The 26,263-nt window shown below is 52.3% G+C and overlaps 1 protein-coding gene across 2 annotated transcripts in view; it reads left to right on the top strand.

Annotated features, from left to right (window-relative positions):
- The window catches only part of Prkcd (protein kinase C delta), a 30,644-nt gene extending 8,499 nt beyond the window's left edge, over positions 1-22,145 (top strand). For both annotated transcript variants that reach the window (XM_021635227.2, XM_021635228.2), the window contains 17 exons: positions 7,479-7,601; positions 8,478-8,677; positions 10,009-10,069; positions 10,232-10,394; positions 10,494-10,525; positions 11,495-11,580; positions 11,796-11,925; positions 12,764-12,864; positions 14,219-14,315; positions 14,583-14,683; positions 14,783-14,956; positions 15,157-15,248; positions 15,745-15,807; positions 17,609-17,747; positions 17,855-18,043; positions 18,522-18,650; positions 21,516-22,145. In XM_021635227.2, coding sequence (XP_021490902.1) covers positions 7,487-7,601; positions 8,478-8,677; positions 10,009-10,069; positions 10,232-10,394; positions 10,494-10,525; positions 11,495-11,580; positions 11,796-11,925; positions 12,764-12,864; positions 14,219-14,315; positions 14,583-14,683; positions 14,783-14,956; positions 15,157-15,248; positions 15,745-15,807; positions 17,609-17,747; positions 17,855-18,043; positions 18,522-18,650; positions 21,516-21,674 — 2,031 coding nt within the window. In that variant the 5' untranslated portion in view covers positions 7,479-7,486 and the 3' untranslated portion in view covers positions 21,675-22,145. The remainder of the gene's footprint in view (positions 1-7,478; positions 7,602-8,477; positions 8,678-10,008; positions 10,070-10,231; positions 10,395-10,493; positions 10,526-11,494; positions 11,581-11,795; positions 11,926-12,763; positions 12,865-14,218; positions 14,316-14,582; positions 14,684-14,782; positions 14,957-15,156; positions 15,249-15,744; positions 15,808-17,608; positions 17,748-17,854; positions 18,044-18,521; positions 18,651-21,515) is intronic.
- Positions 22,146-26,263: the final 4,118 nt, after the last annotated feature.

Below are 26,263 nucleotides of genomic sequence, written 5' to 3'. Positions count from 1 at the left end.
TATCACTGCCTCATTCCAGGCCCTGTGTTCAGCATGGTACACGGGTGAGATCATTCCCATTGCAGATGGAACACTAGGGAGGCTTGGCCATGTTCTGAACTACATTCACCCAGCCTATGAAGGCCTGAGCTCACTAGTTTCTCCATGTAATAGTTGTGGGGGCGATGGCACACCTTGTGGATGCTGCTGATTCTCCCAGCTTTCTCTAGGTCCCTGAGGTCCTAGGCCCTGTCCTCTGCACACTGCCCATCTTGAAGGTTATAGACAAATAGCAAAAGACCAAGTGGCCATTTTGCCTTCTCCCAGACACAAAACAGTTCATGGTTATAAATCTGAACATTCTGGGGACAGTCATTGAGAGGGGGCAGAGAGAGAAGGTATAAGACATGGGCTTGGGACCAACTACTAGGGTCCAAAGGAGCAGTCCACACCAACAAACATAGCCCCTTCCCCTGATAAGTCCGATGGGCAGGTCTAAGAGTCTGGGTTGGAAACTGTCCTCCCTCCTCCCCCTGGCCCCATTGGCTTTGTGGCTTTGGTTTAATTGCTCAACCCCCTTGGTCATCTTCTGCAGTGTAAGCCTGGGGCTCATGGAGGTCATGTGTGGGCTGCCCCCAACATAGCACTTAGAGTCCTCTCCTCACTTGCCAGGCTGGTGACTGCCACCGTGGGCTCCAGCTTCAGCATTTGCTCACTTCCCTGCAGGGCCTGCTGGCCAGTGGGCAGGCTAAGGCCTGCCTAGAGATGTGCCTGACCAGCCTGTCCCTTCTCTTCCATATTTTGGACTTCTCTTTGGACCTCCTGAAGAGGCAAGCCCATTTTGGCCTGGTTCCCTGTTATCCTTCCCAGTCCGTCCTTTCTCCCCAGCCATTGTCCCCAAGGGTACTGTGACAGGAAAAGCTGTATTCGGTGCCAGAACCTAATCAGGTATGCAAGGTTCTTCCAGGCCTCCCTTTGCCTAGAATGTGCCTGTTCACGGTCTATATATTAGGGCTTATCCCACCAAGCAGTTGTGTGTGATTGCGTGTATGCATGTGCACATGCCTGGCTCTTTGTTCACGTGTGACAGTTGTGGTTGAGTGGGAGGCATTCCTGTGTATGCGCTCTGTTATCCTAGGGCTGTGTGTGTGCCTGTCTCCAAGGAGACTCCCCATGCCTGACTGTATTAAAGTTTATCAGCGCACCATGTGTGTGCATGTGTATGGTTGTCTTTGGAGAGTCCTGAATGTCCCTCCTCCCCTGTTTCATTACAGAGAACTTCTTGTTCTCAAAGAAGCTGGCTCCTGGCTTGGGCCGTGAAGGGTCTTTGTTTCTCCCTCATGGAAACCAGGAACTCTCTCTCTGGCTGAGCTCAGAGATCCCCGATCTGGAGGCCAGCTAGAGGACCACAATTCTGTGCCTGATGTAGGCTGTGCCCTCGATGGCAAAGGGCTTGTGGCCCGTTGACAGCCATGAACCCTTAGTCCTGGCCCTGTAACTCATCTAGAACCTCTGGTAGGGTCAGCTGTGATATCAGTCAGGCTAAAGACCCTCCAGCCACCCAGGCCAGTAGCCCTTTGCTGCCCCATTTTACCTCAGCCCTCTCACTCCTGATTCTCACTGCCTGAGCGAAGCTTGCTTTCATCCTACTCAGCAATCCTTAGTCCTCCATCAGCCTGCTGTGTCTGTGCCACTCACTGATTGGGGCTGAGACAGACTTTTGTAGCCCAGCCCCATCCTGTTTTGTGCGAAAATAAGCATGTATATTTTTTTGAGAGAAGACCCCAGCTTTTACTCGGTTCTTAGGGTAGCCTGACCCTTATGTGGTTGAAATAGTATGATCATGCCATCTGGTGTCCCCTTCTTATTCCCTTTTGCAATTCTTTTTTGTTCTGAGGCAGGAACAAAAAAGACTTTTTTAGCCCTTTAAAAACCCTTTTTTAGCCCGGGTTGGCCTGGAATTTCCAATCCTGCTGAATGCTGGGATTACAGACAGACAGGGCCCGACACCCTTGTATGCAGTTAATGTGGGTTTTCATGTTTCGCAGATTGGGGTTTTGATTTTTCTTTTCCTTTTTTCTCTTTGTGAGTGCATGCATATGTTTGCACTTATGTATGCCAGGCAAGGGTTCTACGTGAGTGTCACTACCAGCTCTCAGTAGTGGGATTGCTGAGCGGTCACCACGTAGCCAGGATGGAGATGACTAAGCTAGAGGCAAAGGGACACCACCCCACCTACAACAGATAACATATGGCACAGATTACCAACATGGAAGCAGCAGCCTTTCTTGGGAGTGGGAAAAGATTACCAGGGCTGGCTTTTGGAACAATCTAGATAGATATATGAGAAGAAGCCATTCTGGCTCAGGGAACATGTAGTGGTTTATGGGGCTGGCAAGTGAGGTGCCAAACAGCCAGAGAGGGATTTGAGGTGGAGAACAGGATGGGGCCAGGGTGTGGGGAGCCTTAAATGCCAGGCTGAGGCCTCTGGCTTCTTCTAAGAACAGTGCTAGCCAAGGAGGTTCCTTCCATGCTCTGGGTAGAGTCAGCCAGGGGGTGGGGTGCTGGGGCGAGCAGAAAGGAATAGAAGAGTGTTGAAGAGTTCATGCGGGGGAGCGTATGGCCAGTAACTGGTCCCCGAGAGGGAGGGGCAGAAGGAACCCTGGCAAGCATATGAGGCCAGTCCCATGGAAGGCATTCCTGTTCTGGGGGCTGGCTACGACCTGAGACCATGGGCTCTGACAGAGGCAGGCTTTCTCTCCCCTCTTCCTGCAATTCCAGCTGAGCCTATTTTCTGAGTTGTGAAAGCCCATGCCCTCTGTGCTTGGTTCTGTCTGGGAATTCCAACATGGAAGAGGTCAGCTTCCCGAGGCCCAGCCGGGTTGTTCTTTATCCTACCTGTTACTCTTTAAAACTGCAGGGCCAGCTTCCTCTCACCTGCCCATCACATCACCTCTCAATCCATCCTGTTCCATGACCAGACCTACACACCAGGTAGGGTGACAGCCCCAGGAGGGCACCACTTTGCTACCATCTGCATCTAGTCTTGGTATTTTCATGGGAGGCCATGGGTGCCAGTCCAAGGTAGGCAGCTGTGGGTAGTAGAGGGCTATATGAGGTAGGGTCAGGGCTCCCAGGAATCTGTTGAAGAAGTCAGATAACACTCCCCCCGCCCCCCGCCACACACACCCAGGACTTTCAGCTCATGTTTTCTTGAGCCTGTTCAGTTTGCCATAGAAGTCTGACCTAGGTCCTTCTTCTTCACTCTCAACCCAAGCTTTTCCCTCTGCCCGGTGGATGTAACCCCATTGCCTGTGAGGCAGAATCAGACCAGGGTACAGGGAAAACTGTGAGAGCTGGGACCTTTGGGAGAACCTTGGCCTTAGTTTCTCCTCTGTGCCGAAAGGAGGTGGTGTGTGCATCTCTGCTTTCTTTCTCAGCACAGTTGGGTACACCCAATGGCAATGTCAACAGTGCCTTCCTGGGCACCTTGAGGCTAGCTTTCTCAGTGCCCTGGGCTGGCTGGAAACAGGTTTCTATTTGCTCTCGAGAAGGTGACCTGCTGTGGTGGCTTGGCCACTGCCTTGCTCACCTCAAGGCTTCTGGTCTCTGGCAAGGATAGGGACCTGGGCCAGTTTCCCATGTTTTCAGACATGAAGGAAAGACAGCAGTTCAGGGGTCTGTACTGCCCTTGTTGTCCAAAAGGAGAGGAGTTCCCTTAAGGACAGGCTGGGACCAGGCCAGGACTCAGGATGAGTGTAGGTGAATAGACTGTAGGCAGAAGGTTCTACATTCTCTCCTTGCTTTTCTGCCTTCGTAAGTGTTTGTGCTATCTCTGCTATATTTATGTCTCCATTTCCTGCCCTCTTTCCTGTCTTCATCTTCCCATGGCAGAGTCTACTAGAAAGAACATGAGCTACAGCATCCAACAGGCCTACCTTCAAATCTTCCCACCATTTACTCACTACTTTCTGCCTTTGTGACCTTGAGTAAGTCACTTTACCTTCTTTGAACCTAGGTTTCTTCATCCAGAAAACACTTCCTGGGGCGACGCAGGAATAGAGTGAGCTAATTACAAGGCTAATGCAGTATGTTGTCATCTTGGACAGGACTGTCTTTCTCAGAAGTGGGAGAGCTGAGAGTGGCAGCTTGGGCTGTGTGACTCTTTCCCTTGCCCTCTACCTCATAGACAGACTGGAGGAGCAGGAGCCGAGAGACTCGGCACCTCTGATGCTGGGGAAGGCCCACCTGTCCCCTGAGGAGTGCTGTGAGGATAGCCCCTGCTGTCCCCTGGGCCTATCTGCCTGGGGTTTATAAACGGTGAGCACGCCTCGCCTTTGTGCTCCCACTGCTGCTCAGGCACAGCAAGGCTGTGGGGCAGGCTGACTTCACTGTGCAGACGGACAGTTACCCAGACTATCTCTCAAGGTCACACTGAGGCAGACGCAGTTGCTAGTTACCTCATGCATCTTATTTCCCTTCTGGGGTCTGAGTACTCCAAATGAGAGCCATGTGGGGGTTTGCACCAGCTGGACCTTTGTTCTCATTTCTGGCTTCGGAACTTGGAACAAAATGATTTGACCCCTCAGTGACTGTTGGGTAGTCCCATGGCAGCCCGCAGAGACCACGGCTCCCCTGTGCTGGCAGCACTGTGGCCTGAATGCAGGTTTAAGGCTGGGGCCCAGACCTGCTGTGGTTGTGGTTTTCCCTCCAGTGGCTTGTAACAGTAAGCTGCTGTGAGTGTGAGCCCAAGTACAGGCCTCAAGGGCAGCCCACAGGTCAGAACTCTGCATCACCTTCCTGTGGTTGCTCTGACCTCCTGTCTCTTCTGCACAGCTCCGTGAGTCCAGGGCAAGCTAGGGGCAAAGAGAGCCATGGGCCTTCAGGCAGGGCTAGACACCAGAGGGAGCTGTGGGGAGAGGCTGGTCAGCAAGTGTGCGGAGTGCCTCCCCGTCCGGGGTGAGCGCCACATGCTCCTGCGGACGTGACTTTCCTCTCCCAGAACTGGGGACAGTTCCCTGCCCCCTGGCTGGTTGGCAGGTAGAAGAGGCACAGTGGGGGCACACGAGTGGACTCACAGAGGGTGTGCTGCACGGCAATTGGTAACATCAACCAGAGGATATGCCCGGGCCTGCCAGGTTGATGCTGGCCCTTATGCTAGTGGGCTTTTTATCAGCATGGCGGCCTAGAGACCAGGGACAGACAAACCCTCATCTGGAATATGGGGCGGCAGAGACGCGGAGCTCACGAGACATAGCCACATAGCCAAGCAGCGGTGGTGTCAGGGACCTGTGTCCAGCCAGCCTTACCTTCTGCCACGAGGATGGCTGTGATTTCCTGTTCCCGAGGAGCCTAGGCTCCTTCAACTCTTCCTCTTTCTGTTCAACTTTACCCTCTGAGTTACTATGAAAGTCAGTCACTACCCTATCTTGTTTCTGGGCGATCTTATTGAGAGGCAGGAGGCAGAGCTGCGGCCGCTGGGATCTGGCCCTTGGTATGTAGACACAGGCCCATGGCAAGTTGTGCTCTGAGGGGCACTGCTCGTTACTTCAGACCTTGGAAGCACTCCCTGGGGCTCTTGTTGCCCTGGACTCTGAGGTCAGTAGGAGGTCCAGATGCATTTTTTCCTTGGGAATTTGGGACATCCATCTAAGACACCTACATGTGACCAATGCCAGGCCTATGTAGCTTGCTTTTCATTCCGCCATTTACTGACCTCCCATCATGCCATGTACCTGCATGGCCTCACCTCACAGGTGCACACAGTGTAAGTCTTTGTGCTGGTTAGTGTGTGTGTGTGTGTGAGAGAGAGAGAGAGAGAGAGAGAGAGAGCTTAACACAATCTGGAACCATCTGAGAAGAGGGAACCTCAATTAAGAATATGCCTCTGAGAAGAGGGAACCTCAATTAAGAATATGCCTCCATCAGATTGGCCTGTAGACAAGTCTTCAGGGCATTTTCTTGATGTGGGAGGGCACAGCTCGCTGTGGACAGTGGCACTCCTGGGCAGGTGGTCTTGGGAGGTATAGGAAAGGTAGCTGACCACCTGGAAAAGAAGCCAGGAAGCAACTTGGTGTCTGATCAGGTCCTGCATCCAGGTTCTTGCACTGTATGATGAACCGTAAGCTGAAGGATGAACTTAACCCCTTCCTCCTCGGGTTTGTGTTTCTCACAGCAACGGAGAGCAAACTAGAACAGTCTTATTCTTGCAGACCTCCCCCACGCAGGCTCATGGCTTATTCTCCAAGCCCACCCCCACGCAGGCTCATGGCATGCTCCAGGCCAGAAGGAGCCCACAGCTGCTTCTCCTTTCCTGCCCTCCAGATTGTCATGGGCACTGGTCTAGCACTCAGCATTTGCCCACTTGCTGGTTTCAGGCCAGAGACTTGGGGGTGTGGACACAGGCACTGTACACCTGCTTTCACTCTTCCTGAGCAGGAACCAGACCAGGGTAGGATTTGGTGGAATCAGCCTCTCTATTCTCTTTGCTCTGCTCTGGTGTGGGCCTGAGCTTTGGCTGGGCACTCTGGGTTGGGCCTCAGGCTGAGGTCAGTGTTTCCTGTGAGCTCATCTGAATTGGGAGCTCCGGGCAGACCTGGCTGCTGTTATAGTTGCCTTGCTGAGGAGCTGGAGGGAGCTGCCTGAGGCTGGGCAGCTGTCCTGGTGGTGGTGATGGTGATGATGGTGGTGGTGGTATGTGTATTTGTAAGGGTGCCCTGAGTCCAGTTTTGCATTTTACATTCAACATTAAAATAGTTTCATACTTAGAAAAAATATGAAACTGCATACCCTTTTCATATCCCCCTACTGTGTTCCTTTCACACCTCCCTACCTGCTTGGTTGCTGCCTCCATTCTCAGGAGACCAAAATAGGCAGGAGGCACGTGACCCAGAGGGGCTTTTGTTCAGAAGGGTGGGGTGTGCTGAACAAAGCTCTGGTTTTCAGTTCTGGCTCAGCCTGAGTCTCAGTTTCTCCATCTAAGTAGTGGGGATCTTTGGCTGCTTGAAAAGGGACTTAGTTTGGTCATGCTTCTCTACCTGGGTGGTTATGAGCCAAGTCGACAAGAGAATCAAGAGGTGCTTCATGAGCCCAGTGAGAGGAGAGGGCATTCTAGGTCCCTGGCATGCAAAGGTGTTCAGTAATTGGCCAGAAGAGGGCCACTGAGTGACTCCCCAAATGATTGTCTAAGTATCACAGGCTCAGATGCCTCCAGTTCAGGGATGGGGACTGTGCCCTGGCCCAGCAGACTGGCAAGAACAGTGGCTGTTGCTCAGCAGGCCTGGTTTCCTGTCTTTTAGTTTAACCAGAGGTACCCAAGTCCAGGCTTATGTTAGGCTGCCCAGCCTTTCCCATTGACACTAAGGACTACGTGCATTTGGTGTACCTTGTGTGAGCTCTGTGGGGAGTGGGTGCTTGAGCATCCCTGGCGGCCATCTCTCTCCACTGTCTCTGCTCTGCCGCCGTGGTGTCACCCCTTCCTGTGCCTGGTCTCACTGCAGGCTTCACCATGGCACCTTTCCTGCGCATCTCCTTCAACTCCTACGAGCTGGGCTCCCTGCAGGCCGAGGACGAGGCAAGCCAGCCTTTCTGTGCGGTGAAGATGAAGGAGGCGCTCAGCACAGGTAGGGTTGGAAGCTAGTCCCTAGAGGGGGGCTCAGAGTGGAGGGAGGCTTCCCTTCGTCCTGGATCCTTCTTGTCTCCCTGAGCTCCCCGGCTGTGGACGCAGGAAGACAAACCCACCAGTTCTCTGCACTTGACACTGGTTAAATTGAGCCTCCCACATCGGTTTTCATGTCATGGCTTCCACATGTCTGCCTGGGCCAGGCCCTGAGCTAGACACTGAGCCTATTGTCGTGCTCCAGGACTGACTCCCCCTACTGGGGGAGCTGAACAGGTCACAGGGACTGAGTCCTGCTGAGGAGCCTAGGGCAGGCCCTGTCCTAGCCTGGGGTCAGGGTGGCTTACTGGGAGAGGGACCCTTCGCTTTAGTCTCACTTCTGTTCCATGCTGGCTACTGCCTACACTCCTGTTAGGTTCTAGCTGAGCTGCCCCTTCCTCCAGAAAGTCTTCTCTGAATCTTAGGGTCAGGCCACTTGATTGCAGAAAGGTTTAGAACTACCGTCTCTGCCCTCTTTGATCCCATCATAGCTGTGGCTTAGTGCTTATCTGAGGAATGCAGTGGTTTGTGTCTCTGTCTGGGGCTTAGGACAGAACCAGGCTATGTTGCTTGCCTCCAGTCCATGGCTGACATGTGGCATCTCTTACAGATGTTCCCTGGGTGAATGCAGACAGAAAGAGAAGTTGAAATGGAGCTAGAGCAAAAAGGTTACAGGAAAGGGAAAATAAAAAGGACTAGAGGTGGGACCCACCAGAGGATCTAGAAGGCACTAGAGGTTGTTGGGTGTCAGTGGGATCCTGAGAGCCATAGCGCATCCTTAGGACGTCCAGGGAGGGGGTGACTCGTCCCAGCCTGACTTCTCTGCCTGGTCCTGTCACAGAGCGAGGGAAGACACTTGTACAGAAGAAACCTACCATGTACCCCGAGTGGAAGTCAACATTTGATGCCCACATCTATGAAGGCCGTGTCATCCAGATCGTGCTGATGCGGGCAGCTGAAGACCCCATGTCTGAGGTGACGGTGGGCGTGTCAGTGCTGGCTGAGCGCTGCAAGAAGAACAACGGCAAGGCTGAGTTCTGGGTGAGGGCTTCTGAGGGGGCCTTGCATGCGCATACATGCCAGGGGGCTGGGGCCTGGGGAGTGAGCACTTCAGGGCTCTCTGTACCCGCTGTGGCCTGGGCTTGAACCCTGGCCCTGATTGCCAGGGCCTCAGGCCCTCTGAGCTATTCCTTCTTTCATGAAAAGGAGCAAAAACATCTTACTTCAAGGTCCCTTGTGGGATAAAATGAGCACTAATGTCAAGTGCCTATTGCAAGCCAATTGTGGTGTTCCAGGTTTATAGTCCTATGTCCTTGGGAGGCTGAGGCAAGATGGTCACAAGTTCAAGGCCTCCTGGGTAACTTAATGAGATCCTGTCTCGAAATTTTAAAATGTAAAGTTAGAGTTGGGGTGTAGCTCAGTGGTCTTGTGCTTGTCTCCACCTCCGCAAAGTCTGGAGACGCTGCAGAGGCTGGCACCTTGTAGGTGTGGAAGGAAGTTATCTTGATTATTGCAACTACTTCTCCCCACCTTTAATTTTGGAAGGGCAGGATATGCATTGCAAAGTGGTGTTCTCCTGCCCCAACACCAGGCTCCCTGCTCAGAGGACCACTGTTTCTATTTTGGTGGTTAAAGGTCTAGCCAGGCGTAGAACCAACCCTATGATATTTAGCAGCAAAGAGGTAAGAGAAGAAAGCTGACAGGTGGCCCACTCACCTGCCGAAACCAGAACTGTGGCCACATGCATCCATGGTGACCTTCTTGGTGGCAGCGGATGCCAGTGCCAACACAAGCTGCAAGCTTCTACAGCCCAAACGTCTTTCCAAAAAGGTTCAGTGACCATCGGTAGCATTGGTCAGCCTTCCATGAGGAGGGAAGGAGCCAAGGTAGAAGAGAGGGTGACTCAGGGCAGCACAGCTCTTAGCCAGTTAGTCAGGGACCGAGGAGCCTCCTGGCCATGCACTCTCCCTGAGGAATGTCACAGGGTCTAGGTCCTGATAGAGGCTTGGCCCTTCCTTCTGGGCTGTTTGGGCTAGTGAAGACCCTGTCCCAGAGCGCACAGTGTGCGTGTATCGGGCACGGGGGTATGGTGTGTGCGTGTGCATATGGCGGTTGGGTGGGGAGTTTCCCTTGCACTGCTCCTGAGCCATGTGGCCCAGCAGGGTGTGGGCTGGATCCTTTCACTTCCCCAAATGTAATAATACCCTGGGTGCAGAGTGGGGCGGGGCTTGGGCGGGGCCCTGCCCACCCTGGACAGGCAGGTGTCTGGCCAGGCTCTAGGGGCCCCCTTGGCCTTGGGGGAGAGCCATGGAGGTGGGTTCTGAGTCTCACCTGGCCCAGGCTGATTTGGCATGCCCCTTTCACCCCTGCAGCTGGACCTGCAGCCTGAGGCCAAGGTGCTGATGTCTGTGCAGTATTTCCTGGAAGATGGGGGTAAGACTTCCACGGGGACAGGGGCAACCTCATTTGCCAGGTCAGACCCTGCACTAATGCCTGAGGAAGCAGCTCCCATGGGGCCATGGGGCCATTCTGGGAGAGCCTGAAGCTGGGGCCACTCTTCATGGACTGGGGGTGACTTTACCATATGGCTCCTAGATTGCAAACAGTCTATGCGTAGTGAGGAGGAGGCCAAGTTCCCAACCATGAACCGCCGTGGAGCCATTAAACAGGCCAAAATCCACTACATTAAGAACCACGAGTTCATTGCCACCTTCTTTGGGCAGCCCACCTTCTGTTCTGTGTGCAAAGAGTTTGTCTGGTAAGGGCTGGTGACAGCTGCGGGGGCTGGGGGGTGGACAGAGAGGGAGGGACTGGACTAGAGCGACCTCACTCACTCTGCTGGGGCTTTGCTTTCCAGGGGCCTCAACAAGCAAGGCTACAAGTGCAGACGTAAGTCTCTCCTCTGTTTGATGTGTGCATGCGTGTGTGCCGACGAATGCCGCACACAGTCACCTGTGTCCCTGGATCTGGACGAGAGCCCTCTGTGTGTGGCTCCAGCCAGTTAGTGCCAGGCCGGCTTGTTGCAGCTGGCCAGAGCCAGTTCTGTGCATTCCCAGCTCTGAGCACGTTCTCAGGTTGTTACCCAAAGTAGGCTTTTGTTGAGATTTACACGGAAGCCAGCCACAAACCAGCCACCGACACACATGAGGCCTCTGCCCTTGGGGGCTGAGAGCTCTGTTAGCACTCCCCTGACTTTGTGTGCTTCGTGGATGCAAGTGTCTCTGATGCGCAGGTGTGAGCACACCTTTCACCATGACAGGAAGTGTGGAGCAGGCTCTGCAGACTGTGGGTGTGAGCAGGCAGAGGCAGCGCCACTGACTCACAGTACGGCCTTGGTCAAATGCCTGCTTCCTCGTCCATAAAGTAGAGATAATAGACCCGAGTGTGAGGACCCCCTGGATAAAGTGTGTACGCTGTGTTTTGAAGGGCTTACGTTCAGTAAAGAAGCCGTTGTCCTGATCCTGCAGGCTTTGTGTGGATGTACAGGGGCATGCCGTGTGTACGTGTGAGAGAGAGCTTAGCAGCTGCTTGCTAGTGTGAAATGAAGAAGTGGGAAAGAGGGGCTCTTCTGCCCCTATCCATCTACCTGCCCACCCCCAGCCCTACTGGGAGCCCTTCTGTAATTTTTACAACCTTTTAGGGGCCCATCTCTCGCCCATGCTTTTTAGGCCCCTCTGGAAGGGATAGCAGGAGGAGGGAAAAACAAAACCCTAGGCTGAGGCCTGTGTAGGGTGAGGGTGTGGGCGGCCAGTGAGAAGGCTGGCTTTGTGCAGAGGGCTGTACTTGGCCGGCAATGCCAGCTCAGACTCTGCCTCTCTTGGTGCCTCCCCCCCTGTCCTGGGCCTGCGCCCCTTCAAGAATGCAATGCTGCCATCCACAAGAAATGCATTGACAAGATCATCGGCCGCTGCACAGGCACCGCTGCCAACAGCCGGGACACCATCGTGAGCTGGGCCGGGGGCAGGGACAGGGGGCTGCGGTATCCTGCACTCTTTGTTCGGGGCTCACCCTCTTTTCTCGCTTTCTTTCACCTTCCCTTACCTCTGGCCTGGGCTCCTTGGGCCTTTGGGTTTCCCGGACTCTGCTGGAACCCTATTAAGACTCTGGGGGAGTCTTTGGGGGAGAACTGTCATGTGATCTGTGATTCCCTTCCCCTCAGTTCCAGAAAGAACGCTTCAACATTGACATGCCACACCGCTTCAAGGTCTATAACTACATGAGCCCCACCTTCTGTGACCACTGTGGCAGCTTGCTCTGGGGACTGGTGAAACAGGGGTTAAAGTGTGAAGGTGTGTGCTGCCCGAATCCCAGATGCCCCCAAACCTCCTGAGCCCCAGTACCTGCCATGATGCCTTTACCCCTTACCCTGGCCCTAGTGTAAAATGACTCTCATCTGTCTTCCCTTCATTTGGGAGGAACTCCTCCTTCCGGAGGAACTTCTCACTAACCTTCCTGACTATTGAGACCATAAGTCTCCATACCTCTGAGCTATGTGTGGGGGATCACTGAGCAGCAAGTGACTGGAAGTGCATAACCACTGCTTGCCCCTCGTAGGCCCCTCCCAGGCTCCCTTCAGGAGAGTCTCAGGGCCCTGAGGAAAGCTGCCTCTCTCCATTGTCCAAGATGTGAAGGAGGTTATGATTAGCTACCATTCTCTCTCTCTTTCCCTTTCTCTCCCTCCCACCCTTCCTCCTATTCTCTCTTTCTCCTTCTCCCTCCCTCCTGTTCTCTCTCTTCCTTCCCTTCTTCCCCTCCCTCCATATCTCTTCCCCCATCTTTCTCTCCCTCCCTCCCCATTCTTTCTCCTTCTTGACTGGGCCTCACACAGTGCCAAGGCTGACAATCCCCCTGCCTCACCCTCCCAATTGCTGGGATTATGGGTGTGAGTTACCACATCCAGCTATATTCTTTTTCTTTATGTAAAGATTTAAAGATTTAAGATTAAACCTTTAGATTTAAAGATTTATGTAAAGATGAAAGATTTAAAAGGCTCATGATGGCTTTAGATGCCCTCATCCCCAGAAGCTCAACCATCCAAAAAGTCCTCCTGACTCCTACCACCCCCTTCTCCCCTCCCTGCCCATTTCTGAGACCTAACACTTCTGGTCCTGCCTCTGCCTCTTGCAGACTGTGGCATGAATGTGCACCACAAATGCCGGGAGAAAGTGGCCAACCTGTGTGGTATCAACCAGAAGCTCTTGGCTGAGGCCTTGACCCAAGTGAGCCAGGTAGGGAGGGGCTGTGGGACCCAGGTGTAGAGCAGTGGGAGCAGCCGGTGTCAGGGCTGGCAGCATGCCTGGGGAGCCCTACACTGGCTGAGGCTTCTGAAAGAGAGAGGGGGCTTTGTCGTCTTGGGAAATTCATCATTCGAGCGGTTTGGTACCTGAAGGGAGACAGGAGCTGCAGAAGTCAGTGTTGAGACATCTTAAACATGGACCGGGTCTGCCTTGTGTGTGCGTCACGCATGGTGTGTGTGTGGCAGGTGTGACGTGTAGGATTTGTGTAGTGTGCGTGTTGTGTATCTGAGAGATGTCTGCATATCTGTCTGCACATGGTATTTATTTGGTATGTAGTTATGTGTGCCTACAGTGTGGTATCTAGGGGTGGGTGGTAGAGTATGTAGTATGTGCATGTGTGTGCTGTGTATGCATAGTGTGTATGGTATGTTTACATTGTGTGTATTATGTGTGTGCAGTGTGATAAATAGGGATGGGTGGTATGTAGGTTCTGTGGTATGAGGAGTGTATGTTGTGTAGACATATCTGTGCTGTGAGTACATATATGGTGTGTGTGTGTGTGTGTGTGTGTGTGTGTGTGGTGTGAGAATGCACAGTGTGTGCTGTATGTTGGGTGTATGAGAAAGGGGTTCTTAACGGTGTGTGTGTATTTATGTGTGACTGGAACTTAAAGGACACAAAACCTTAGAGTGAAAGAGCCAGAACTGAAGTTAATGACTGGCAAGATGTTTCAGTGGGTAAAGGCCCTTTCCACACAGCCTGACAGCCCAAGTTCCTTCCGCAGAACCCAGAGAACAGGAGAAAAATAAATCTCACAAGTTGTCCTCTGATCTCCATGTCCTGTGGCCTCTGCATGTGTATACACATATACAGAAATAAATGTAAAAAAAAAAAAAGTGTTTTTAGGGAACTGGAGAGATGGCTCAGAGGTTAAGAACACTGGTTGTTCTTCCAGAGGTCCAGAGTTCAATTCCCAGCAACCACGTGGTGGCTCATAACCATCTGTAGTGAGATTTGGTGCCCTCTTCTGGCATGCAGGCATATATGCAGGCAGAACACAATATACATAATAAATAAATGAATGAATGTTTTTTAAAATGCTTTTTAAAATGAGATTAAACAATATATTAAATGCTTAGGAAGTTATGGTTCAGTTTGCTACATTTCTGCCCATAATCTGTGCCTTTCAGCTCTCAGGGCTGGGGGGAGGGAAGAGTGAGGCCTGGGCTCTACCCCTCTGATGTCATTGGGATTGGGGGTGTATTGTGGTTGAGGCCCTCTGCCTGGCCTGAGAGTTTTGACAGTGATCTTACCGTTTGGCTCCCTTCTTATGTCCTTTCCCTAGAAATGTATGCGAAAGCTGGACTCGGGATTGCCAGACAATGTCGGGATATACCAGGGATTCGAGAAGAAGACAGGCGTCTCTGGGGATGACATCCCAGGTGAAGCTGGGCCAAATATCCCCAACAGGGCAAAGAACGGGGATGGTCTCCCTTGCCAAGGGAGTCCTGGGATAAGGCACTGAGTCCAAAGCTCCTTCTTTCCCCGGCCTATCCTTGAGACTCCAGTGAGTCCTGGAAAGACCTGTGCGTAGCAGCCCTTTCTCTCCTCTCTGAGGTTCCTTGCCTAGCTCACCCCTGGCCCCTGGGAAGGGAGTCATGTAGACCGAGACCTTAGTCTCTCTCTCTCTCTCTCTTTCTCTGTAACAGACAACAACGGGACCTATGGCAAGATCTGGGAGGGTTGCACTCGGTGCACCATTGATAACTTCATCTTCCACAAAGTGCTGGGCAAAGGCAGTTTCGGCAAGGTGAGCGCAGCCTGAGGACCGGGGGTTTCCTGTTGGGCCCCAGCGGCTGGGTTGCTGGTACCCTCCTGGGTCTTTGCTCAGCATCCTGCCTGTCACTAGGTGCTGCTTGCCGAGCTGAAGGGCAAAAACCAATACTTTGCGGTCAAGTACCTGAAGAAGGATGTGGTGTTGATCGACGATGATGTGGAGTGCACCATGGTGGAGAAGCGGGTGCTGGCGCTCGCCTGGGAGAATCCCTTTCTCACCCACCTCATCTGTACCTTCCAGACCAAGGTTCCTGGCCTTCTCCTGTCACTGCCTGTGCCCCAGCGCTGTCGTCCTCACAGTGGGGCTTTGCTGGTCTAGTCACCCCTCTCAGTTGTCACCCTCAGCCCAAGCTCTGTGCCCGCTGCTTCCTGTTGGAGCTCCATAATCTTTTACAATGGTTCCTCCTGCTTGTCCCTTGACCTCTGCTTATTCCCTGCCCCACCCAGGACCACCTGTTCTTCGTGATGGAGTTCCTCAATGGGGGTGACCTGATGTACCACATTCAGGACAAAGGCCGCTTCGAACTCTACCGGGCTACGTACGTGAGGGCCCTGTGTGAAGAGAGCCCGAGTGTACCGCCAGTCTGTCCGTCACTCTTTCTCTCCTTCCCCCAAGAAAGGCCTGAGTCAGGCTAGAGCTAGCACTGAGGAGACTTGGGACACCGTGTGGGAAGCCAGCTCTGGTCATGGGGCCAGCACAGGCACAGAGGACAGGCACGGAAGTCCTGTAGGGCCTGTCCTCTCTTCAGGCCTCAGATAGACAGCAGAATGAACTGGTGTGTGGCCACCAGACTACAGAAGTCAAGCATTTGTATACCCCTAAACTAGTGTTTACACATTTGTGTCAACAGAAATCCCTCCTACAACAGAGCATTGGCTTATTAAGCTTTCAATGCAAATTCTGCTGCCCGGGCTCCAAGCCCCCACTTACCTGATAAAAATGCTTGGTTGGGTCCCTGGTATTAGAGCATTTCCTGCCCCGGGGGTGGGGTGATGGGACCAGTGAACAAACTCCTGGAACACCATCTTGCTCAGGTTTTATGCAGCTGAGATCATCTGCGGACTGCAGTTTCTACACAGAAAAGGCATCATTTACAGGTATTGGTGGCACCGGGGCCTTGGGGACTTCTGGGAAGGGCGGTGCCTGGCCTGGACACAGTTCCGCACTGCTGAGAGTGAGTCTTAGGCTGAGTGTTTGCCAGCCTCTAACCCAGAGCAAGAGCTTTTCTGCCCCTCAGCTGAGGCTGGTGTAGCTCCCAGAGCTGGGAACTCACTGCCCACACTCAGTGCTGTTGAAAGGGGGGGCAGCGCTGGCAGGACAGGGTCTCCCTACTTTATGCTCATTGTTCTCACTCCAGAGCCCCCAGCTGAGCCACCTGAGCAATATGAACTGGTCCCTAAGTCTTCATCCCAGTACACTGTGCTCCATCCTATGGCGGAATGCCATTCACTTACCAGAAGCGCCCCGGCTGCACTCTGTATTTTGACATGGGATGATACCAAACTGTTTATCAAGCAGAAACTAACCTGTGGAACCAGGCTGTGCCTTTACACCTCTGTAATGCCAGCACTCGGGAGGCAGAAGCAGGCAGAGCTCAGTGCCAGCCGGGCTATGGAGGACATCCAGGGCTACATAGTGAGACTTTGTCTCAAACAAAAAAGTAATGGGTTTTCTTTGCTGATGAAATGAGCCAGTTCAAGTCAAATTAATGCATAAAGGCAGGTTTATTGGATGTAGCTCTTGGACGGGTGCACTAGTCCCAAGGAACAAGGCCAAGGTAATTGCCATGGGGAGGGAGACAAAGAGGAAGGGGAAGAGAAAGAGAGAAAGAGCATGTACATGCAGGGAGAGAGAAAATGCAGAGAGAGGGAGGAACCCAAAATGTCTAGATTATGTAGGGAAGCCCCTGGGCTGCAGAGTTCAGGGCAGAGGGCAGGGTGTGCCAGCCATGCCCTCTAACAGGTAAGGACTGAGGGAGCTGGGAGAATCTGGAAGCCAGCCCCACTTTGGCATGTTAAATATGCATGCAACTCAGCCACTTGTCCCGGGTCTGAAACCCAACAAAAAGAATTTAAAAATCAGCCTGGCCTGCATTTGAGACCTTATCTCATAAAATAAAAGGAAATCTACCAAACCAAGCCACGTGACAGTGTGTATCATCTGCCGGGGTTCTGGTTTTCTGAGGTTGGGGCGAGGAGCTGGAGGGAGGGCTTAGCAGTTAGAGCACCTGCTGTTCTGGCAGGGTTGGGTTCTTAGCTTCCGTGCCTGCTCTCAGCTCCAGCTCTGGGGATCTGGTGCCCTCTTCCATCCTCCGTGGGCACTTACACGCATATGCACTTACCCACACAGACACACACACATATGTATAAATTTTTAAAAGGAATACATTAAAAGTGAGCGTGAGATACACACTCTAATTTACCTGTCTCTGCCTGGAATTGCTAAAGGCTGCCTGGTGGTTGAAGTTAGTAGAGAGAAACCTTGTACTGTTTGAACACTTTATTACTTGTTCCCGTGCATAGAAGTTATCTATTCAGATGACTAATGCCTGAAATCAACATGGCCCCTGCCCTTGTTGAGTCAGACAAACCTGAGTTGGGTAGAAGGGGGTGGGATATATCTGCCGGACATTTAGGTGACAAGGGGCAAGTGATGTCAGCACTCTGGAGCTTCTCTCAAGGCTTCAGGGAGTAGGGTGCTGTGTGTTCCACATTTATCACGATGGTGGCTGCCAGAAGCCACCTGTGTTAGCTCCCTGTGTCCCCCTTTCTCCTCTGTGTTCTCTCGTGCTCTGAGGGAAAGTTGTGGGCTTGCAGGCCTGAGATCCTGCATATGGCAGCAAGGCTAGGGAGGATTAGAACTTGCGTTCAGGGATATTCTGCCCTAACCTCTCCTCAGGGACCTCAAGCTGGACAATGTGATGCTGGACCAGGATGGACACATCAAGATCGCTGATTTTGGGATGTGCAAAGAAAATATATTTGGGGAGAACCGGGCCAGCACGTTCTGTGGCACCCCTGACTACATCGCCCCTGAGGTAAATAGATGCATCTCACTCAGCTGTGCATTTGGCCTTGGTAGGGCAGAGCCAGAAAGGCTTCCTGAAGAGGGCTGCACCCTACTCTGACCGCTGTTGCCTCCTAGATCCTGCAGGGCCTGAAGTACACATTCTCCGTGGACTGGTGGTCCTTTGGGGTCCTCCTCTATGAGATGCTCATTGGTCAGTCCCCTTTCCATGGTGATGATGAGGATGAACTTTTCGAATCCATCCGGGTGGACACACCACACTATCCTCGTTGGATCACCAAGGAATCCAAGGACATCATGGAGAAGGTGGGGCCTGGCTGACCCATGCCTTTGGGGTTTCAGGAGGGCCTGTCTCTCAAATAGGGGCTCCCTGGGGGATCCATGCCTGACATATTTTAAGCCTTGCTCTGTCCCCATTCCCAGGCACTTCTTTCTGAGTCCCCTGCCTGGAATGAGTAGGGTGTGATGACTAAGAGTCAGAAGACAGGCAGACCTGAGGCCAAGTCCTGGCTCTTTCTGCGACTAGCTGGTGACCTTGTGTGGGTCCCTCAACCTCTCCTCCTTATCTTCAGACTGCCTCAGAGTTGCTAGTGGCACATAGAAACCCGTTAGTGCTTAGCAGCTAGGCAGTTAGGAGTGTCAGTGAAACATCCAGCTTTACCCTCAGCCCCAGAATTCCCTGGGGTGAGCCTGCCCAGTCTTGGGGCCCTTAGGCTGTCTACAGTTTGCAGAGCTCCCTTTTCCCATGGCCTCAAGTTCTAGCTAAGGCCCCTGTGGATTGCAGCTGTTCGAGAGAGAGCCTGTCAAGAGGCTGGGAGTGACAGGGAACATCAGGATTCACCCCTTTTTCAAGACTATCAACTGGACGCTGCTGGAGAAACGGAAAGTGGAGCCGCCCTTTAAGCCCAAAGTGGTATGTTACCCCCTCCCTGCTCCAAGCCTGGACCCTCCCTTGCTCTGCCTCCTTTGCCTTCCAGCAAGCCTGCTTCCTGTTTTCCCCTGGCGTGCTGTATACCACAGCCTCTACCCTTGCATTCTCTTAATCTTCTTGGCTTAGCAGTCATTCAGCAGACATTTGGAACTGTGGGTTGAGGATCTTGAGCTGGGGAATATAGCTCAGTGGCAGACAGTGAGCCTAGTGCATACAAGGCCCCAGGTTTGATCCTCAGCATCGCCAAATAAAAAGCAGCAGAAACAAACAGGCAGGCCTGAGAGAGCACACCTATAATCCCAGAGCTTGGGAAGCAGAAGCAGGAAAGTAACCACAAGTGTAAGGCCAGTCTAGTGTTCATAGTCAGGCCTCAGCTGGCCAGGGCTACATAGTGGAACCCTGTTTCCAAACAACAAAAAGTGGCACGTTTCTGTAATCCCGGTGGTGGCTGCCAGCAGTGGGGATGGCGCTGAGGTGCCAAGTCCAGGTCAGCCAGGGCTGCATAGCAAGATCCTATCCAAGACAGGACCTCACTATGTTGCTCAGTCCTGACTCGGAACTCTCCTGGGCTTAAGCTATCCTCCTATAGGTACACAGCACTGTGTGTTACTATCACATGGTGGTCTCAGCCATCTCTTGTAGCCAAATTCTTTAGTACCTTGTCTTCCGGGAACTATGATTTGACCACCAGAGTTAGGGCTTTACTTCCATCCTTTATCCATCTCTTGACCTAATCACATCCATTTTCCAATCGATATTGGACATGCATAGTCCTTGTTGGGTACAGAACACTGTGCTGGGCTTTGGTGAGGTGTCCAGAGGAGCCCAGGCAAGACATTTGCACACTGGTGACAATCTGTCCTAGAAAACAACAGTATGGGAGATGTCATAGGGCAGACTTGCATGGGTTGCTTTCCAGAGGGCATAGCAGCAGGAGCCTGAAATGCAGGGAACAGATGGTCTACAAGGCTCCTCTGGGAAAACTGGTATATGTGAGCAGAGCCCAGGCTGTCGGGCAGGCAGAGGGCACCCAGGTAATGAGATGGTCTGCATCAAAGCCCCAGATCCTCAGTGGCCAGTGGCACTGGTTGAGATAGGTAGATTACATCACTGGAAAGTTGGAACTTGCTGGGTGTGCCCATCAATACACTTATAACCCCAATGCTCAGGCGGACACAGGAGGTTCTCAGCTTCAAGCCCGGGCTACACAGCATGATCTTGTCTTTTAAAAAGAAAGAAGTTAGGGCACAGTGTCCCTTTTGTAATCATAGCTCCTTCTCTGGCTGCCTCTCTCTCACTGGCTTTCTATTCTCTGCTGGGACATACTGTCCCCGCTGGAGTCTCTGGCATGCCCCACATTTGTGCTTTGAGAGAGCAGAGCACTGCCCCTTGTGGATCTCGCATTCAGAGGTCCCTGAGCAGGGTGACAGGCTGGCCCAGCTCTCAAAGCAGCACGTGGCTCTTGCTCCTGAGAGAGGGTTCTACCTCCACACACTAGGCAGCTGTGGTGATGAGCAGCCTCTGCCACTAGGGACAGGGCAGTGGGCTCTCAACCCCAAGAGTGGGCCTGCCGGAAAGTGAGCCCAAAGGCTCTACTGTAGCGAGCTCAGTGGCAGAGTACTCACCTACCATGCCGGCCTCTAAGATGAAAGAACAGAGCCAGATATGATAGTACTCACCTGTAAGCCCAGCCCTTAGGAGGTAGAGGCAGGAAAAGCAAGGGTTCCGGGCCAGCCTCAGTTGCATGAGACTGTCTTGAAAGAGCAAAAACAAAACAAAAAACCTGGTTCCGATCTTTTACCCATGAACTCTCTGGCCACAGAGAAGGCCTAATGCGTCTGCGTCTGTGCCTGTTTTTCTACAAATGGGATCGTCAAGTTTATCTCTGGGACTGCAGTGTGGGATAAGATGGAAGAAGGAAGTTGATCCAGGGCTCCTCTAATCCACCAGTTTGCAAAAGAAGCCAGATATCTGAATTTTCATGTTAAAAAAAATATTGCTTCAGATTCTATCAAAACCCAGCACTGAGGGCTAGGCACGTGTGTAACATACCCAAGGCCCTGGATTGGATTCCCAGCGTCTTACCAGACAAAACCGTGCTAGCTCAAATGCTTGTGCCTTCTAAGGTCACCAGAGACCTGTTACTATTTTACCCAGTCCTTAGGAGCAGAGAGTTAGGAACTTTTCTTATAAACAGGCTGAGAATAAATATTTAGAGTTCTGCAGGCCTGATGCTGTCAATGCAGCCATACTCTGCATGTCAACAGATGTGTGGTTTGTAGTCATAAAACTTGATTTGTGGGCACAGAAATTTGCATTTGACTTCACTTTCATCTGCTGCCGGAGAGCTCTTTAATTTTTTTTTTTTTCTCCCAACCATTTAAAACCATAGCGGCTATGGTTGAGAGCAGTGGTGCTTGGCCATAATCCCAGTGCTTGGGAGACTGAGGCAGGAGGATCACGACTGTGTAGACAGCCTGGGCTATCGAATTGAGATTTTGTTTAAAAATACCAAAGCCAAAACCAACCAACCAAAGACAGCAGAAGCTATTTTTAGCTTATAGGCTCCCATTAAAAGCAGAGCAGGAGATATGTGGCCCATGGGCCCTGTTTGAAGGATGTCCCCTCTCCCCGCTAACCAGTGCTCCCTGCCTGCTTTCCTCATCCCTTGGGAAACAGCATTCCCCTGTGGTGGGGCTGCAGTGACATCCTCTTTCCCAGTGGAGCAGACTGCCATGGCTTGTGCTGGCAGGGCCCCAGAGGCCTGGGTACCTGCCATGCCTTTGAGATCAGACCTTGGAGGCAGCATTTCTGTCATACTCACTCACTACTCTCTTCTGCTCTCAGAAATCCCCTGCAGACTACAGCAACTTTGACCAAGAGTTCCTGAGTGAGAAACCCCGCCTTTCCTACAGTGACAAGAACCTAATCGACTCTATGGACCAGGCAGCCTTCCGTGGCTTCTCCTTTGTGAATCCTAAGTTTGAGCAACTCCTGGAAAACTGAGCTCCCAGACCTGCTGTAAATGCCCCAGCAGAGCAGGCCAGTCTGTCCTGGTTTGCACTCGCACTGCCCACGGAGAACAGCGGGCACTGGGTGATTTCTGCTGCTGCCACCTCATCCGAGGGTTTGGCTCCTGTTGGCGGGGCTCACAGTACTTCCTCTGTGAACTAGTTTGTGAACTTGCTTTCCCTTTGCCATCAGAGGGAAACTGTAAATCCTGTGTTTCATTACTTGAATGTAGTTATTGAAATATATATATTATATGTGCACATATCTATCATAGGCTGTATATATTGCTCAGTATAGAAAGCATGTAGGGACTGGTATGTGTTGGCCTTTTTTAAAAAAACATGCATATGTGTGATATACATATATGTGTATGTATATATATGTGACCAAAAGAAAAAAAAGCACAAGCTGTCAGAACCACAAGGTTCTTTTATGTGTGTCTAAATAAACACTGAGTGGTACCAAGCCAGCTGTGGGGACATTTGTGTCCCAGGAAACTGGTGGCAGGTGCTCCTGCCGCTGTTGACTGCAGTCGCAGACCCCTGGGTCTTCATGCAAATGTGCTTGTGTTTAGGGGTTTCCTTTTGCTGTAGGAACCCCCAGGGGTCTCTGTGGGGGTGAGACTGGCTGCAGTCTGCCTCTGGGCCTAGAGGACCAGCCCAGAAGTTCAGAGGCCGAAAGCCAGGCCTGAAAGCAGGCGCAGAGGCAGAAAGCTGGATGTGTGTCTCAGTGATAGAGTGTTCGCTTAGCACGTGTCCTATTCCGTCACTGCACATGCGCATGCACACACACACACACACACAAGCACACACATACACGCTTGCACAAGGGCTGTAGTTGAGTTGGTAGAATACTTGCCTAGCATGCATGAGGCTGGGAGTATATAAACCTGACATTTCAGAGGTGGAAGCAGGAAGATCAGGTGTTCAGGTTCGTTCTCAGCCACACACGGAGTTTGGAGGCCAGCCTGTTTCAAAAATAATGATTCAAAGGTTCAGAGGCTGGCCCCAGATTAGGCAGGAAGACAAAGAGAAAGGAAACAGCTTTTAGGTATATCTGGATTCAAACCCAAAGTAGCTAGCCAAAAATGGTCATGCCCCTTGGTTATTTTAAGCCACAATAGTTCTCATCTGTGAACTGGGGACAGGGCAAGGAGGTGACAGCTATAATTGCACCTCTTTTTGTTCTATTTTTTGAGATAGGGTCTCTCTTTCTCTGTAGTCCCAGCTGTTTTTGAGCTTGCTCTGTAGACCAGGCTGGCCTCGGAGAGATCCTTCTGCCTCTGCCTTCTGAGCTCTGGGATTAAACGTGTGTGCCACCACGAGAGCCTGAAACTACACATCTTATTATTATCTCATTCTTGGAAGAGAGTCAGCATCCAAGTTCTATAATTACTCCACAAGAGCCCTTGCCTGCCTGGAGAAGAGGAGGGGGTCAGGGTAGGAGAGGAAATGTTTAGTGCCTGGATGGGGTTCTGAGGCCTGCCCCAATATGCTGACCAAACCTAAGCAGTCACGGAATCCGGCTCCAAGACATAGCACCTGGCAGCTGCCTGCAGGCCAGAGCCGTTGTGGTGTGCAGGGCTCCCTGACGGGGCTCTCTTCACGGCCTCCATGCCTCCCATTCTACAAGCTTCCAGTTTGTCCCTACCTCCCTGGGTCTCCTGTCTGCTGCCAGCGGCATAGGTCTCAGACAAGGCCCTCCCTGGGGCCCAGTTGGCTCTTTGTCAGGAGGGGGATGAAGGCAGTTCTAGCGCCTGATTGGCTGGTCCAGTAGCCAGGCTGCTGACTGCCAGCAGTTCATTCTTCTGGGCTGAGGTACAAATTTCCACAGCTTAGGAAGGCAAGAGGGGTTGAAACTGGTCAAGGGAGAGGCCTGTTGGGGTGGAGATGTAGTTCTGTCCTCTCTCCATCCTTGGGAAAGCACACCTGTCTCCTGTTGTACTGTGCTGGGCCAGCCTAGGCTCCAGGGGCAGCGCCCTTTCTCCTCACAGACATTGTGATAAGGGTGTGCTGGGGAACCCTGGGATAAAGAAAGTCCAGAAGGAGGTGCCTAAGGTTCCCAGTGTCCTGCTCCTGCTACGAATCTCAGAGGCCTCCAGAGCCTCCGTGAGGCCAGGGGCAATGGCTGTAGCATAGAAGTGGTGTTGGTGTCTACATTTGGGGCTGCCCACCATCCTGCCACTCTCAGGCAGAGCCTCGTTTGGAGCTTTGCATGCAGAGGTAGGTTTCCTCCCCTGCGGAAGGGGAGGGCTCAGTAGTTTATCAGTCTCAGGCAGTGAAGAATGGTGAGAAAACAGTACCTGGAAATGAAGTCTAAGGTTTACCTTTCGCTACCCTACCCACATACTGGCTAGGTTCTTTATCAGTCTCAGTCTCCTCACCTGTGCAAGAGAACCACTAATCTGTGCTGCTCCACGTGGAACAGCAAGTTTGGGAAGGCATCATAGATGGCCAGCGCCTGAGGCCTGGTGGTGTAGTCTGAGGCCTGTGGGACCCGCCTCAGGAAGCCTGATTCCCTGTGGGAAGCGGCTCGCAGGGACACTGCCTGATTGCCTGGAAGGGCACGTGTCGCTAGACCTGTTCCCAGCTTTTGAGTAGGTGCCAGGCTTGGCGCAGTGGCCTTAGGAAATGCCTCGTGTGCTAGGCTCCAAGCTGCTTTTCCTGGCATCTAGGGGCCTGGAAGCAGGCAGATTGCCCTTTCTCTTGCCAGGTGGGTATGCAAGGAAGCTCAGTCCTTATTTTAAAGGACAGAGCAAGCATCCAACTCAGTGCAAGACAGAGGAACAGAGGGATGCTCTGGAGTCCGCAGTCAAAATGCCCTGGTTTTAAACGCTGTGTGTCCTAGTGACCTCAGCAAGTGACGTAATCTCCCAGAACCCCACTTTGTTTCCTCCACTGGAAAATGGTGGATGAGACCGCTGCTGGCCGTGATGACACCATGCTATTTATATGAATTGCATTGACTCAGCTTGGTAAACAGCAGCCACTTGACCCCACCCCTCAGTGGGAAGAACAAGTTTTACTCCTAGTGGCTTCTGATTGAACCACAGGTAGATAGCTAGTATGTATTCACCCAGTCACTTAAATGCTCCCCTTCAGGCAGAGGTGCTCAAGAACTTCATGCTCAGACTTGCCAGGATGCCTGCTTCACTGAAGGAAACAGGAAGTGAGCAGAAGCCTGGGCATTTTCCTGACAGATGCAGGGCCAAGAGCTTTGCAAAAAGATCAGTTGAGAATTAGTGATTTGGTGGGATTCTACCTTACTGCTTCCATGTGCCTGCTTTAAAACATACTTTTATTCTTGTGTGTGTGTGTGCACATGTGCATGTGAGGACAGCTACCCTCAGAGGCCAGAGGAATCAGATCCCCTGGGGACTGGAACTACAGGGAATTGTGAGCCACCTCTTCTGTATGATAGGAGTCAAACTCAGGTCTTCTGGTAGAGCAGTACATGCTCTTAACCACTGAGTCACGTCTCTAGCCCCAGATGTGCCTGCTTTTGAGGGTACTGGCATCTAGGGCCATGGGGTGGAGCTACAGAAAAGAAAGATGCATGAGTGAATGGGTGGGTGGATGGATGGATGGATGGATAGATGGATGGATGGGTGGGTGGATGGATGGGTGGGTGGGTGGACCAGCCAGACTTTAAGTGTCTTTTAGGCTACCTGGAACTCAAGAGTGTCAGTCAGTGGTTCTTGAATCCAGGATACATGAGCGCATACTGATAAAAGGTACATGTTTTCTAGGCCAAGTTCCAAGCAGGGGTCCCAGTCCCTGGCTGAGACCTGGGACCCAATGCCCAGGCTAGCCAGGCAGGACTAATTACACTGTGATCTTGGAGGAGGCCCGGATGTCATATCTGAAAGTCTCTCCTGGTGTTTATGTGTGTCCAGATGGAGCGTAAGTTAGGTGAGGTGAGAATCTGCACGTTGCCCTGTGAAGCTAGGAAGAGCTGCCCAGAGAGACCACACCTTGGAATTCAAGTCACCTGTTAGCACTTTTGAGGAGAAGGCTTGGATCTGGAGCCCCTGGAGCAGACAGAAAAAACTGGTGGGCCTGTGAGGTGGCCAGTTGGCAGGGCAACATTGCCCACTGCCTAGCTGGACTACATCGCCCCCTGGTGGACGCCATCTAGTACCTGCCAGTCTTCAGGCCAGACACCAACTCTATTTTCTTCACTCTGCATATGCTGGAGACCCGGAGGTACAGAGGCAGTACCTCCCAGACAATGGTCTCCATCCTAAAGTAGTGGCCATATTTCCCAATACATCCTCGCTAGTCTATGCACAGCTGATACAAGCCGGAGGTCTATATTTTCAGTAGGTTCTAGTAAGAGGAAACGAGGTTGCATTTGCTAGTAGAGGAAACTCTAGCATTTGCTAGAGTGGGAAGGGCTGGGGGCTCCAGGGCTTGCCGTGGCTGCCCTTGGCCTCACTTTCCTTCTGCAGCTCTCCCAGGCACCTGCTTCCACTTTGGAACCATCAAAGCTGGAAAGAACCTCTGGATCCCTCCTGACCCCCAACTGTGCCTAGCAGATGACCTTGGATGACTGCCTATGGGAGACCAGAGGTTGACTAGCTG

The sequence above is a fragment of the Meriones unguiculatus genome, chromosome 9, assembly GCF_030254825.1.
Source record: "Meriones unguiculatus strain TT.TT164.6M chromosome 9, Bangor_MerUng_6.1, whole genome shotgun sequence".
NCBI lineage: Eukaryota > Metazoa > Chordata > Mammalia > Rodentia > Muridae > Meriones > Meriones unguiculatus.
This window is presented reverse-complemented; position numbering and strand designations above follow the sequence as displayed.